The following is a 16007-nucleotide window of genomic DNA, read 5'->3' on the forward strand; positions in this document are numbered from 1 at the left end:
TTTGAGAATCATGTTTCCAGAGGGAAACTGAGGCAAACAGCTACATCCCATCAGCCTCGGCCTGAGCCTACCCTGGTAGTGCAGCTGGAAGGTCCCGAGGCCATCGTCCTGGAAGGTCCGGAAGTAGACAGAGATGGTGTTGGTGGGGCTTCGGATGACCTGCCCCTCCACCAGGAGCGTCTGGTTGGCCAGGACGGTTAGGGTGGGGCCGTCAACGCCTCGGATGGAGAGCAGCTCCCCCTCAGACAGGTTGACACTCTTCACCTGGGGGCAGTCAGGGGTGGACAGAGAGAAACTGAGTCACCTTTGAGCCATGGAAAAGGCACATATCCAGACTTCTAACCTTGGCCTAGAAGGGCCTTCCACCATGTGGTACCGGCCTCTTCCTCCAGCTCCACCCCACTTTCCTCCTCTGTGGGACAGTGAACTGCACAGTTCACCGCTCCAGGCACGTCTCTGCAGTCCATCGGGAAGAGGCCTTCCACGGGCTGGTCAGTGGGGAAGGTCTAGAAGAGGGTGAGCGTCGCTGGTAACATACCAAGTGTGCTCTCGGGCTGAATGCTCTCTGCATTGTCATATCTATTCCTCCCCACAACTCCGTCAAGTGGCAACTTTGTCGTCTTTATTCTACTAATGGGGAAACTGGGGCGCAGAGAGGCAGAGTCCCCTTGACCAACACCATGCAGCTTTAACTGGTAGAGTACAACCCCAAAATCCAGGTGTCTGAACCCCAGTATCCCCTTTATTTTCCATCTGGGTTTATGGGCCAAAGGTTAGGGATCCAACGAACTAGGTGGGGCTTCCCTGAGTGTGCGTGTGTTTGATACAGGGGGCATCAGAAGACTTTCCTTCTGGGCATAATGCCTCACAAGGTATCAACATGCCCCTTCCCTTCACGTGTGCCCAGTGAGGGCAAGGAGAGGACTGGACTAGTGAGGATGCTAAGGGAAGCCTGGCCCGCACGGTCCTCCAGAGACGCCCTGCTGGAAGAGGCAGCCACTCCGGCGCCCTTCTGCGGTTACCTGGAGCTCCACCCCGTAGCCGGTGTACACTGTTACGTTGTACGTGCATTCGAGGAAGTCGTTGAGGGGCAGCGGTGGGTAGTCGCTGGAGTCGATGTACCCTTCAGGGTGTGAGAGGCTCACGCTGCAGAGAGCTGGAGGAGAGCACTTCAGTCAGGACCCCGAGAGGAGCTCAACTGATACCGGAGGATCACTTACCACCTGCTGCTCAGCACTGTTCTGACCAGTGTTTAATAGATGGTGAGTGACGGTGGGGCCGGGACCTCCCCGCCCCCAGGCCCCGCCCACCCGGGTGCCTTGTGGATGCTGCAGGAGCCAGGGTTGGGGGCTGCGCACCTGGGGCCTGCTCTGTTGTGATGACTGTGGTGGTAATGATGGTGGACGTCGTGGTCTCCTGGCTCTCCTCCGAGGCTGACCCGGTCAGCTCATTCTCACCTTTGTCCATCAAGGTCATCGGACTGGCGTCCTCAGCAGGAGCCTCCTGAGCCTCATCAGGCACCACGGGCTCCCCAGGGTCTGGCCTCTGGGGGAGTGTGTGGGCCACATAGGGCTGCGAGGTGAAGGGAGAGATCTGCAGGGGTGCGGGAGTTGTGGGGACTGCACCTTCCTTCCGGTCCAGCCAGAGGGGTTCCTCCGATGGCAGCCGAAGGGTCTCCCCACCCGCGGAGGCCACCGGATCGGGGTCACCTGGTGGGCCAGGCTTCTTCGTGGCAGAAGAGGGGAGACCCAGGCCTGGGGATGCAGGCTGGGAGCCCACCCTCGGGAGGACGGCTGCAGAGGTGGCCTTTGGTCTCAGCTGTTTCCTGGACGAGTTCACCTGCTTGAGTGAAGGCAGCCTCTTCCTGTGGGGGAAGGTGAGCTTGGTGCTGGGCTCCTCTGGAAGCCGTGTGGACAGGGCCACGGGCTCTGGGTGTACAGAGGGGGCTGCCCCTTCCAGCTCCGGGTCCTGGAGCTCTTTCCCCGACTGCACTGGACTCGAAGGGGCAGTTGTCACTTGCTTTTCCAGGCTGACTTTGCTCAGATGGGTGCTCCCTAGTGCTCCCGAGGGTAGGAGGTAAGTACCAGAAGGACCAGCGTCTCCCTCCAGGGGCGCATCTTGGAGAGAGGAGAAAAGACACCGGTTAGCTTGGGGCTGGGGGTTTGGGTCCTCCCCCTTCTCTCAGATTCAGAGGGGAGCCCTCCTAAGGTGGCTCCCAAGGCTTGTCCGGGCTCTGGCACAGCCGATGAACAGATATGGGGGCTGCTTCTTTCCCTTCCTCCCTTTCTCCCTCTTTTCCTTCTTTATCCCCTTTCCATCTTCATTTTTTCCTCTCCCTTTCTCCTTTTGCTGGCCATAGAGGTGGAGGGTCGATCGTGTCAGGCCTCGGCTAGGCCTTAGGGCTACAGAAACCGAGGCCGCAGGGGTTTCGCAGTCTAGTTGTATATGAACTGGGAGAGGGGATAGGAAAGTAGAAATAATCATATTTGATGGGATAAATGCCTAGAAAGAGGGAAGTTTTGCATGCCACCAGGGCAGAGGGGACAGGCCCCTCACCCACTCTGCAAAGCAGGACCACTGAACACAGCTGGGCAGGTGGTTCACCGCACAAGGACCCCCGCTAAGAGGGTGAGTGGGCTGTAATCCGCCCACACTCTCTCCTTCAGGCTTTGTGCCCCTGCTCAGGGCTGGATCGCCCTCCTGGGACTGAGAGTATTTTTTTTTTACTGAATAATATATAAGTGACCTTGTGGAAGACACAGAAAGACTCGAGGATTCAGGATCACGAGGTCTGGCTGAGGTCAGCAGAAATGCAGGGGGGCAGGGAGCAGAGGTGGAAGCTAATTCCAAAGAAAGCTGGCGAGGTGGGGAGGTCAGTCAGGCCCAGGCCCTGGTGGCCCTGTACACCCTGCTGACGCCTTCTGATTTATTTTCGTCTTGAAAGTGAAACAGCTCAGTAATCTTAAATAAGGACCGGCCCCGGCAGCCCTTCGGCAGAATCATGCCTGCCTGAAAAATCAGCTTCACGAGCTTATTTGAGACCCATTCTGCCAGTTGCATGGTGACCAATGGCTTTACCTGAGCCTCAGTTTCTTCAGCTGTAAAATGGGGCTTTAATTCCCTATTTCCTGGGGTTGTCCTCCTTCCGTAGGTTAATGCATGTCAAACACAAACACATGCATACATATGGGGCTGTCACCCAGAGTGAGTGCCTACTACATGTCACTGTTCTTACTGTCATCCTTGGAACACGACCTCAGCGGGAAGCTGGAGTGGTCAGAACATGCCCGATGACAATCTCAAGTTAGACAGGACTGATTGCTGTCCTTGTCGCTTTTCTGCAGGGCGACACTCACTCAGCCACAGTCTCAGGCCCTCCAGCACTGCCATTTAAATTTATTTCCGCAGCCCTTGGAAAGGCTCATTTACTTTCGCAGAGTGGGCGGCAGTGGCTCAATCTCTATAGGCTGCAAGAGTTTGCAACTGGCATTAGCAAATGTTCCTGCTGGGTAACGCTGATCACTAGCCAGCGCGCGCACCTGGCCGGCTGATGGTGGTGCTGGCGGGTGTGGGTGTGGGGAGGAGAGGGCGCACGGATAACCTGAGGGCAGATTAAGGGCATTCAGGGGCCAAGCAGGCTTCCTGGCCAAGGGTGGGAAGCGTTGAGGCTTTGGAGTTTGAACCTGGGTTCAAATCCTGCCTTTGATAGCGACAAGCCGCAGGGGCCTAGGCAAGTCCATGAAGCCTCTTTTGTGTGATAGAGACACTCTGTCTACCTGATAGCAATGGGTCAGATGGGGGTCTGCCCCAAGGCTGTGGCTTTTATGCTCAGGGTCACTTTTATCAAAAGATCGATGTCGGCTCTCTTTGTAGACTGGAGTGAGCAGAAGGGGATGGGACAAGAAGAGTGGAGTATGAGGGTCAGAAAGCCTAGCTCCTGAGACCCAGCCGTGCTTCAGTGCCACCAGGGGCTGAGGGGTCCGGTGGGGGTCCTGTTCTCGCCTCTACCCCCTAGCAGAACTTTGTGTAGGTTTCCTCTTCTCTCCATCTTCTCTCTCTGTGTCCAGTGGGCTGCGGGGGCCAGATAAGGGCTGAGGCCCCTTCCAGCTCTGACTCTGTCAATTTCTGGACAGGTCGCATAATTTGTAATTACTCTTTGTAGAGCCTTTTGTTCCTCTTGTTTACAAAAGGGCCCAGTGACAGCTCTGACCCTGACATTGGCTTGTGAGTTTTGGCGGGTCCTGTGACTACATTAGTTTCAACTCGTCCCTTCATAAAAATGTCCCCTCGATCACAAGTGGGGGAGGTGGGAGAGAGGAAGAAGAAGAGGAGGAGGGAGGGTGGGAGGGAGGGAGAGATTAGGAAAACAGGTTGTGTCAGAGAAGGTGATAAAAGGATTATAAAGGACAAAAAGCACATGGGTGGGCCTTGGCCATAATAATAGCAATATTTATAACGTTTTATTGAGTGGTGAATATGTACTAGGCATGTGCTAAATGCTTTGTTTTCTCATTTAATTCTTCATTCCTCATTTTTTACTTCATTTCTTTCTCAGCCTTATTAGGTAGAAATTACTATTCCTATTTTACAGATGAGCAAATTGAGGCTTTGGGACATTAAGTAATGTTTTAAGGTCACAGAGCAAAGCTGGATTCCCAACTTCATTCTCCTGGTGTCAAAGACTATGCTCCTAGCTCTCTTAAGAACTGTGGGGTACAGCCCTGGCTGGGTAGCTCAGTTGGTTAGAGCATTGTCCCCATGCGCCAAGGTTGCAGGTTTGATTCCCAGTTAAGGCACACACAAGAATCAACCAATGAACGCATCAGTAAGCAGAACAACAAATCGATGTCTCTCTCTCTCAATCTTTTTTTCTCCCTCCCTCTAAAATCGATAAATAAAAATTAAAAAAAACAATTTTATGGTATTGTGATCACTAACATCCTCCTCCTCAACTTGAAACAGCCTCTTCCCCCCACCCCACTCCTCTCTCTAAACCTCTCTGTCTGCATCTCTGCGGGGTGAGCCATCTGTCAAACCTCCCAGGTGGTACTCCCCATCCCCCCACCATATTCCTTGTTACAACACAAATTATTAGTCTCCTCTGCTGGACCCACCTTGTCTGACTCCCCAGGGGTGGGTCTTGAAAACTGAAGATTCAGAAGCTTCTCTAGGGACTCTTATCATCACGCAAGTTCATTTCCGGATCTTGTCATCTCCCCTCACCTCCCACGCATCCCTCATTAATTTTGACTTCTACGTGCCTGGGGCAGCAGGTGGCAAGCATGTGCAGCAGGCGGTGACACTTTCCAAGGCCTGTGACCTCCCCTGGCCCCCCCAGCCCTTCAAGATCTAACGCAGCCAATAAGAGCAGAAGGAAATGCAAGAGAGAGATTCCATCACCAGCTTCCTCCCTCGGCCACCACTCACATCGCTGGGGGTGCCCAGGGTGAAGCCCTGGAAGCCTCTTAGGAAGTAGGCCCAGTGGACTACTCAGCCCTTTTCCTCTGAAAACCTGAGGTTGCATGTGTACCACCAGGTACATTCACCTCCCTGGCCCTAGTGTTTCCACCTTGGGGCTGAGATGTGCTGGAGTCTCCCTGACCAGCTCCAAACTCAAGGCCGTGCTCAAGCCAGATGGGTATCTGTGGTCTGCAGTGCCTGTGGCCTACGAAGCCCGAAGGCCTTGTTCTCCGCCAGGACGCTGGCCAGAGGAACGCCACGCCAAACCAGGTCCTACTGGGAACTAGTCGAAATTGGATTCCGGGGCCTCAAAGATCCAGCAACTTCAGAACTTGCTTGAATTGGCCGGTTATGCCGGGGGCCCCAATGACCACCGAGTTCAATCCGCTTCTCTTTCTCAGAGCCCTTAAAATGTTCAGTCGCCACAGTCACATTTGGCTGCCCGTCGATCACGTGTGTTCAGTGCCCTGCTCAAACACTGCCCACCAACCAATGAGTGACAGCGTCGGGTGCCCACTCTCTGGTGGCTGTCACTCTGCAGGAGAGTGTCAGCACACTAGGATAGGGCCCTGCACTCAGGGGGTTAAGAAGACAGACACCACCCACTAGTAACGGAATACAGGTATCAGAGAGAAGAGATGGAGCTTCCATTGACTCCATATTGCCGCTGCTCTCCTCTCTCGGGAGAGAGAGTGGAGCAATATTGAAGGCGACTGAGCATTTGTTCTGCTGCCCAGATAGAGGGGGAAGCACATCTCTCTCTTTTTTCTAACTTGGATGGGGAGATGGGAAACTGGACTGGGAAGCGTCCTATTACAGTAAAAAATGAAACAGTTCTGAAACTGCAGTTCGGTATCTTTTTAAAAAATCCTCACTCGAGGACATGTATATTGATTTTAGAGAGAGAAGAAAGGAGGGAGAGAGAAAGGGGGAGAAACATCAATGTGAGAGAGAAACATCGACCAGCTGCTTCTTATACGGGGACCGGACCCACAAACTAGGCATGTGCCCTGACTGGGAATTGAACTCACGATCTTTTGGTTCACAGGACGATGTTTCAACTCATTGAGCCATACTGGCTGGGGCTAAAGGTCGTTGTCTTAAATTCCGGGCAGCCTTGGAATGAATGGCTAGGACCGACATGGATTCCAAGTGGTAGCCTAGCATCCAGGAGCTGCAAAGTGATGGAACGCATCGTGGAGGAGACAAAAGCTGGGGGATGCTTCGGCTATGAGGTCCAGTGAACTGAGCAAGATGTAAAACCCAACGGCATGTATGAAAATGACCAGAAACGACCAACTCAAACAAATCGCAACGCAGAGAGTTGTCTTGACCTGAAGGAATTGCACCAACAGGATGGCCCTGGCTGCCTCTGGGTGGTGGGACTGCTGGGGGTATATGTTCTTCCTTCTCCTTTTTGGTATGTTTCTAAAGCCTGTATGATAAATATTTAAATCTTTCTAAAGTTAAAAATAATGTAAGAAAAGAGCAGGGGTTAAAGGCTGCCTTTAGCACCGCGTGATGGAGAGGCCAAGGGGAGGCAGACAGACACATTTGTAATCACAGAAGTATTTCGTTCACTCTCTGAGTCATCGAGCCCCTTTGGAATTCAGTTTCCTGGTGGGGAGGATGAGCCCTCTCTCATTAGAGTGCTCCTCTCATGGTGAGTACCTGCGGGGGGCAGGATTAGTGGGTACATCAGTTGATGTGTTTTGGGTAAAGGGTCCTACAGAATGTTAACTACATTCTAATCATCATGATGAATATCCGAATCAGCGGTGGTTTCTTGTACCTTCACCCTCCACAGTGCGGGCCTGCCCAGCCTGCTCTGGTTGGTTTGCTTGGCCCCAAACACAGACAAACCAAAAATTAAATATCACATCGTATAGATCCAGTGGCTCCTAGAGTCCATGGTTTCAAACCGTGCCCGGGAGAGACTTGAGGTCCAGAGAGGGAAAATGGGCTGCCCAGGATGACACAGCACTTCAGTAGCAAAACAAGCACACCACACAAAACCAAAGCCCAAACCAGGAACATCTGGACCACCCTGAAGAATGCTGGGTAGTTCTATGGCTTCTACACCTGGGCTGGATAATCCTTTGCTGGGGAGCCACGGACAGTCCTGGAGGATATTGGGCAGCATCACTGGCCTCCATCCACTAGATGTCAGTAGCAACTTCCCTCCTACTCCCGGTTGTAACACAAAATGATTCCAGACATTGCCAAATCTCCCTGGTGGGGTAGGATGGGGGGCAAAATTGCTCTGGATGGTGACCACTGGGTTAAGCTGGGTGAACAAACCAGGGGACCTGGCACTGACCCCAGAATGCAGTAGACCTTCCCTCCCATTCTCAGAGCTGATCAGCTGTGTTTGCACGCATCCACGCATTTCAAGGTTGGGGAAGGTCTCGGCATCGTCCCCATTTCATAAATAAAAACTTGGATTGAATGAGGACTGCATTTTCTTCTCCCATTTGACTATCAATTTATTCATTCATATCCATCCATTCATCCCTCCCTCCCTCCCACCCTCCCTCCCTCCCTCCATCCATCCATCCAATAAGTACCTTTTATGTGCCAGCCACTGGACCAGGCCACAGGTGCTGGCATCCAGAGGTCCCCCTGGGGTGAAGAGCTGGAGCTGATGAGCACAACCCATTCCTTTCATTGAGCTCAAGACGACCCACCACAACCAGCTTAGTCACTCCGGTGGGCAGGAGGACCCTCAGCTAGATTAATGCTGCCGATAGGTCCATCCGGACTTTGGGAAGACTGCCTGGGACATGGGGGCAGGGGCTCTGTCTCCTGTCTCAGTTACTGCCCCCGCCTGTGCGCCCACGCTAACATCACTGACGTAGAGATGGCGACATACACCCTACAAAGTGCAGCCCCAGCGGAGATGGCATTTGACCTCCAAAAGTTCGGTGACGTTTTTATAGATTAAAAAAAAAAGCAAGGCTCAAAGAAAGGAGGTGACTTGTCCAAGATCATAGAGCCAATTGGGGTAGAGTTCAACGCTTTCTGACATTGTTTCCTGTACTCTTTCCTCTTTCCCACACCCTCAACTTATTTTTTCCAATAAAATAGTTTATTTGAGAAATGCAAAAACACCTGAAGCATATGAAATAAAAAATATAAGCACGGCCCTGCTCCCTCCCTGTCCATCAATCCTGCCTTCTTCTTTTTAAGATTTTATTTATTTATTTTGAGAGAGAGGGGAAGAGAAAGAGAGAGAGGGAGAGAAACATCAATGTGTGGTTGCCTCCCCACACATTGGGGGCCTGACCTGCAACCCAGACATGTATCCTGACTGGAAATCGAACCAGTGACCCTTTGGTTTGAAGGCCAGTGCTCAATCCACTGAGCCACACCAGCCAGGGCTCAAAGCCCTGCCTTCTAAAGGGAATCAGTGTAAGTATGATCTTGTTGAATCTCCAAATAAAATGTACTTATATAAAAATAATAGAGTGCTTTTTACCTGAAGAGGTGTGGTAGCACACACAGCTGTGTGGGGCTGGAGTCAGAATTTCTCGTGTTCCAGGGTCAGCGGCTAAGTGCCCGTGAGACCCTCAACAATCACGTCCCTTCTCGGGCCCTCACTGTTCTCATCTGCAAGGTGAACCTGTACCGGCCTTATCTCTTTGGGTTGTGAGAGAGAAGAATGAAATCTCGAGTGGAAAGCAGTGTGCTCACGCAGCAGCCTGTCAGCTCTCGGGAATGCTGATGTCGCTATCTGTCTGCACAGTCACGGAGTTCTTACACTGTATATATTGCTCTGTCACTTACTAAGAAATGCATTTTGAAATATTTGTCATTCAAAAAGAGTTAAAGGCTAAGGCAGCCAGTACCCATGGGTATGCACCTTCGGCTTAAGAAAGAGAACAGAACCAGCGTAGTTGAAGTGCTAGTTTGCTCTTCCCTGCCACATCCTTCATCTTCTCCACCCCCCGGGGTAATTACTGTCCCAAACTTGACCTTCAGCTTTCTCATTCATTGTGTGCCCTATTATTTTACTGCTCTTGTTATTTATTGTCTGCATTTATTTGTTTACACAATGTCGATGCCTCTGAACAATATATGGGATTGTGTGGCATGTTTTAAAACCATAGAAACACAGTCATTCTACGTGAATCATTCTGAAACCTGATCTTTTCTTTTCTATTGTTCAACACTTGGAGATTTGTCCACGTTGGTAAGTGTAGTTTTGACCGAGTCACTTTTCACTGCTGTATAGTATTCCACACACTAGTATCCCACCACCAGTTTTTCACTTCAGAGCCATCACAAGTATCTTTTCATGTCGGCACACAATGGCCACTTCATCCCTTTTCAATGGCTACCTTAGAATATAAACAGGTACGTGACTGAACCAGGGTCTTAGCAGTATTTATGTTGTTTCCATTCTCCGGACCCTCCTCTCAAGTAACTCCTCAATAAATATCCATCTTTGGTCAACTGTCCAGGGAATTCTCAGGAGAATGACCTAAAAGCCACAGCCTGAGGAGGGAGAGGGAATCAGCTTTTACTGTGCATCATTTTATGCAGTTCGATTAATTTGCCACGTGCCTGCTATGTTTATAGCAATAATAATCAGTAATAATGGCTAACAGGGATGGTGAGCCCCCTGAGGTTTGCCACCCCAGTTTCAGAGGAGGACAGAGGACAAACCCTAGCCTTTCTCAGGATTTCCAACTGCTCCCACAGTTCCACAGGGGTGGGAAATCCTGCCTCACTGTAATTTAAAAAATTTAAAAAGTTAAAGTTTAAAAAAAGGGTGCTTTGGGGGTGTTTAGCAGCTTAGGAGTTGGTGACGTTCAAGCCCAGAAATTCTCGAGCTCTGCACGGGCTGGGCAGGGCGGACAGGGCAGTGGGCAGACACCACTGGCAGCCCGTGTGCCCACCTCGTCCAGTGAGAGCGGCTGTGGCCTGGTCCTCAAGCCTCCGCAAGGGCCAGTCGTTCCAACTTCCTTTCTTTTCACCCAGTTTATCCTCAGGACTAAAAGGAACAGAGTTCTATTCCATCTCCTCCTTCCCCCTGGAGAGGAGTTCATTGGCAGGGAAATGGGTGCCAGGAGAGGGGAGGAGGCTGGGACCATCGATAGGCCATCTGTGATTCGCCGCCTGCATTGTGAGGACACAGCGGCCGGTGATGGGAAAGGAGCTCAGGACCCCAAAGCAAAGCCCCATGCATTCTCCCAGGCAGCGCGACCCTCCGTGGGAGAAGAGGCATCGGCCCTCCAGCATGCTCAGAAGCCATCACTCTGGGAAATACCATCTAAGGTGATTATCTTTGGTGACGCCCTGCACCGAAGTCACAGACAGAGTGAGGGAAGCACCCAAGGCGGGCCAGACCCCATGCGCAGTTGAGGCGCCAGGGCTGCATCCAACACAGTCAAATGGGATAGTGGGGGGGGCTCACCTTTTCATTTTTATGACGCACCGAAGAACCTGAGTCCCACCATGAGAGAAGCAAAGAGGGCAAGTTGTATCTTCAAAAGATGTTTTTAGATACCCTACCGTCCCCATAGCCGTTGCGGAGAAAACCCTGCTTCTCTCCTGGACGTTACTGAGTAACTCTAGCCCATTCCATCCACAGCAGCCAGAGGGATCTTCGTAACCCACCCCTGCCTGGGCCTGCGGTCCTCTCTGGGAAACTGGAAACTCCTTGCCTTTTCCTGGGAACTTCCTGGTGGTCTGCCCCAGCAGGCTTCCCCATCCTCTTTCTCTCTGCCTCCCCCAGGCCAGAGAAATCATTTCACTTTTCCGGAGGTCCGTTGATGCCTCTCTCTTTCCCTCCCCTCTCAGAGCTCCACCAATTTGCCTATGATGTTGTTAGCCTCTCCCTGCATTTACTCATCTTCCCTCACCTCCTCACACCAGCGAAGAGACACATCACAGCATCAATCCCACTATCATGCTTGGCTGTGTTTTTTCTTGTCTTCCCCACTAGGAGTAATTTCCCCAGTGCAGCGATCGCATTGCTTCCTTCATCTCGGTCTCCCTGGCCTATGCCATGGCCATGGGCCTGACACATAGTAGGCCCCCGTGAGTATCTATGTGATGAGTTGTGAAATGCCTGCAGCGCTGGTGGAGAGCAAGACTGGGTGTGTGAGATACAGTCCACCTCTTCAAGCGGGGGTCGTAGACGAGTAGGCGCTCCACACTACCAGCGATCAAAAAGGCGAGTCTTGGTAAACTTGAGATCAGACAAGCGTGCTTTGCTTTACGCTGTCATGGGTGGAGAATGTATACCCTGGCTTGTTCTAATCACAGACCTAATTTCATCCGGTACAAAGGTCTCCCGTCCCCATTAATCACATGGTTTGCTTTAGCAGCGGGAAGGCAGAGAGAAGCCTGGCTGGTGACTTTGCGTGGTGTCTTCATTTTTCAGGCCCCGCCCCACAGGCTGTGGTCATACGGATGGAGGGGAGACTGTGGTGCCTGGTACGTATCCCCCAAACAGCACAGCAAACTGCACGTGTGAGCTGCCAGCCCTGCCCCTCAGAGTCCGCTTCGGAAAGCCAGGGGTTCTCAGGGGGCTTGCAGCAGGTGTTAAAAGGACAAGCTTGTGCGGGCAAGAAAGGACTCTTTCAGCGTTTGGCTACAAGAGTAATTATCCGATAATTGTCCTCTGTGAGCTGGCTTCTCCCCACTAATGGGCCTCCTTTGCAATTCATGTGGGGTTCAGAAAGCCTTGAACATTCTTTCATGTCCAGTTACATCTCATCAGAGCAGAGGCGGGGGAGGGCATCCATCTTCCCCGTGAATGAGCCCTGAAAGCTGCTGGAGCTGGGGTGTGATCCTGCCTTTGTGTCTTTAACAATCTGATTAACTGTGGTTGACATCATTGCCAACTGATTAACATTTCAACGCTCCCCCCCTTCCCACCTCCATCCCCACCTCCCCCCACCCACCCCATCTCCATTCATGTCTCCTGGCTGACTTGGTGATTTCTTGCCGGTAGCGGTAGCCGGTAGCGAGGGGGAGAGGAACACGGCGTGATTTATTTGTGTACACGAGAATCAGTGAGTCATTGAGGGAAGGCTGGGAGACAGACACACAAGACGGCTCAGAGAGAAAACCCGCGGCGGGAAGTCTGCTGTCAATTCAATTACCTCTGCGCTCACACAGACAAATACAATGCTTGGGAATGAGTCCAGACCATTTGCGAGTGAGTTTAAAACACACCCGAAGTTTGTTTCTCATCACCTGTGTGCTCAGCGTTCCAGACAGGAATAGAGAGCAGATCAGCATCCCAGGAGGCTCCTGAGCCACGTTCAGAGGTGGAGAGTCCGCAGGAAGTCAGGGGGCCTGACCCCCAAGCTGCCCTGTGATCTTGAGCAAGTGCCATCTCTCGAAGCCTCAGCTTCTGGCTTTGTAACATTAGGAGAGTGACCTTCGCCCGATCAATCTTAAAGAATCAAAAACGGGGGCGATGCGGGGAGTTGTGTGGACGACTGAGTTTTAAGATGTTCACAGCCGCTTTACAACTTCGAGGCTTAATTTGTTTCGTTTCAGATAGGAGGGCAGGCCTCTCTTCAGTCATAACAGACAACCCCCAGGACAAGCTTTATTTGTTAGGGATGAATAAGACCTTCTCATGGCTTCCCCTGTGGCATGGAAATGCTGTTTTTATTTTTTTCTTTTCTTGAAAAGTGGCTATTGCTATCTTTATTTTCATGCCGAGGAAGTGTCAGTAGGATTTGAACCAGGGCTGTCTGGCCCCCATACCCATTCCTTTCTTTGTTTTGTAGCTCTCTTCTAGCTGTTCCCTGGGCCCCAGCCCGGCTGCCTTCCGGGTGAATGCCAAGTGCGTCCTACTACAAACAAATTAGCACAGGATCCACTCCAGCTAAGAGGCCCCTGGGGACCAAGGAGGACACTAAGTGTGCCCACGGGTGGCAGAGAATCAGGTGCTCGTCCTGGGGATTGGACTGCAGAGAAAAGTGCAATTTCAGCTTCTACCAAGGCAGGATCCACAGGCACCTCAGAGGTGGGGAAACTGGCCGAGCGTCACCATTTCATAGATGGGCAAACTGAGGCCTGAGGTTCAAAGGACCAAGCTCTGGATTAGGACAAGTCAGGATGCCTCATCACCTCGCTCTGTGGCCTTTGGGAAGTCCATTCTCATCGCTGGGCCTCGATTTTATCCTCTGTAGAATGGAATAATTCCTTAAGGGGAATGACAATATACATGAGGATGGACCCCCCAAAACTGCAATTTATGTATAAAAAACTATATATTTATTCTTACATGTTTAAACTTCAGTCACCTTCAAAGTACTCTATTTGATGCAAAACCCCTATTGAGACATTTTTTCCACTGCTCAAAACAGTTTTTGATGCCTTTTAAGTGCTTCTGCTGTTTTTTGCTTCACCTTGTTCACCTTGGCAAAACATTTCCCTTTGAGGACTTTTTTCATCCAGGAAAACACAAAAAAGTCAGGGCAAGATCAGGTGAACAGGGAGGGTGGGGCACAGGGTTCATGCCATTTTTTGCTCAAAAACTGCTGAACACTCAGTGCGGTGTGGGCAGGTACGCTTGTACATCACCCACCATGAAATGGGCAAATGCGATGAGCCTTCAAAAAAAAATTCACTGAAGCTGAATGCAGCCTCTCACAACAACGCCAGCTGGTGCACTGATACAGATGGGTTCCTAGAACACTCACCTAGCAGAGGAAACCTGTACTACAAGGGGCCCGTCCTCCAGAAGGTAATTCTGCTTTTTGGGGGTCCCCCTGTAATTGCGCAGTAAAGGATTAACTCAGTAGGTGGGGATTGTCCACACCCTGCACATTCCAAAGAACGGTCCCTGGTTCCCGGGAAGGAAGCTCTAAAACCTTGAAATATACTATCCTGCCTGATAAAAGTATCTTTGTTTGCCTGGGGACAGTGGGGGTTAGCAATGTGATTTCTGGTGGGCACCTTGGGCTTGGTATTGGACCTCTAGACGGCCGGAGACTAAGATCAGCCACATGGGTGGTCACTTAAGCCTATATGACCAACCCCCATACAATCCTTGGTCGCCAAGGCTCACGTGAGCTTTCCTGGCTGACCGCACTCTGTGGGTGTCACAGAGCACCGTGTGTTGGAATTACACCTTGTCCGCATGACTCCACTGGGGGAGGACGAGTAGGAGCTCACGCGGTCCCTCCCAGACTCTGCTCCGTGTGCCTCTTCCCTCTGCTGACCTTCGTCTCCATCCTCTCGCTGTGGTAAAGCAGAACTCTGGGCACGATGGCTTTCCTGAGTTCTGCGAGTCCTTCCAGCAGATCATGGAACCTGAGGTCATCATGGGGACCACCGAACCCCCATAATCAGCCAAAAGTGGGACCGCAGGATCGAGTCAGGAGTTGGAGTGGGAGTCAGAGAGCTGAAAACCTAAGCCACCTTCAGTGATGACGACGACGATGATGATGATACAGGCTGATGGTGACTAGTGCCTGTTATATGCCAGGTCCTGTTGCACCTACTTCTGTACGGTCATTTCAGTATCTCTTCTCCACACGCCTGGGAGGTAGATGATAATATTATTACCCCCTTTTACAGATGAGGAAGCTGAGACGCAAAGAAGTCTGGCCACTTGCCCAAAGCAACCCAACGAACTGCGGGGACTGGGACCGGGACATAATTCGCAAAGTGCGGGGCAGGGTGGTCTCTCATATCCCTCCCCTGATCTATGTCACCAGACAGGTGATTTTAAAGGACAGTTTATCTTTGGGGTCCACCACTGTGCCTTCTGGGGCTTGGGGGAAGAAACAGTTGTTGGTTCACCCCACTTCTCCCCTGCTCCCCCATAGACTTTGTCCATGCCAGGCCCACACCGGCTCCCTTCTAGGTCAACTTCAAGGGGGACCTGGGCCAGAAATAGGAGAAGCCATTTGATTCTGTTTTACTCCATCCCAGCCCACTCCTTTCTTCCAATCTCCTCCCATACCACCCCTCCTATCCCTGCTTATTCCCCCCATCCCATCTCACGCCATCCCACCCCAGTCCATCCCATCTTATAACCATGCATGGAACACATGCTCCGTGTTGGGGAGAGGCGGGAGGCACAGCACGTCGTCTCTGCTCTCATCCTCCCCGGGTCCAGGTTCTCACAGAGCAGATGAGCTCAGTGTGTGCTGGGGAGTAGGCTGGCACCACCGAATGCCTAGCCCCAGGCTCCCCCTTTCCCTCAGTCCTGGGCCTCAGTGTCTTCCTCTGGGAGCCCAGCCAGCCTCTTCTGGGAGCCTGATGAGCTCGCGCAGCCAACAAGAACAACGCCTCGGGTGTGCGTGGGCCTGGGGCCCAGGCGGCGCACAGAGCCTCCCTTCACTCCCCGGCCTGCCCGGCGGGCAGGTGGTGGGTGTGGGACTCGGGGGAAGTACCGGAGGGGGCATATTTAAGGGTTGTCAGAGTGGCCATTGCCGGCCCCCTGACCCGCAGAGACTACACAGAGAGCCCCAGTGTCCTGGCGCCCACCTGGCCCCCTTCACGGGCACTGTGCCTGCACATACTGGCACTGGGCCATCTCTCTGGGGTGGAGGAAGGATGTCCTTCTA

General features: G+C 52.1%; 1 protein-coding gene across 2 annotated transcripts in view; it reads right to left on the reverse strand.

Annotated features, from left to right (window-relative positions):
* Positions 1-16007, reverse strand: part of SEZ6L (seizure related 6 homolog like) — a 167567-nt gene that overhangs the window by 58988 nt on the left and 92572 nt on the right. For both annotated transcript variants that reach the window (XM_053929081.2, XM_053929080.2), the window contains exons 2-4: positions 1359-2117; positions 1023-1156; positions 72-264 (exon numbers count right to left, since the gene is read on the reverse strand). In XM_053929081.2, the coding sequence (XP_053785056.1) occupies positions 72-264; positions 1023-1156; positions 1359-2117 (1086 nt within the window). The remainder of the gene's footprint in view (positions 1-71; positions 265-1022; positions 1157-1358; positions 2118-16007) is intronic.

Source organism: Desmodus rotundus, chromosome 7 (genome assembly GCF_022682495.2).
Source record: "Desmodus rotundus isolate HL8 chromosome 7, HLdesRot8A.1, whole genome shotgun sequence".
NCBI lineage: Eukaryota > Metazoa > Chordata > Mammalia > Chiroptera > Phyllostomidae > Desmodus > Desmodus rotundus.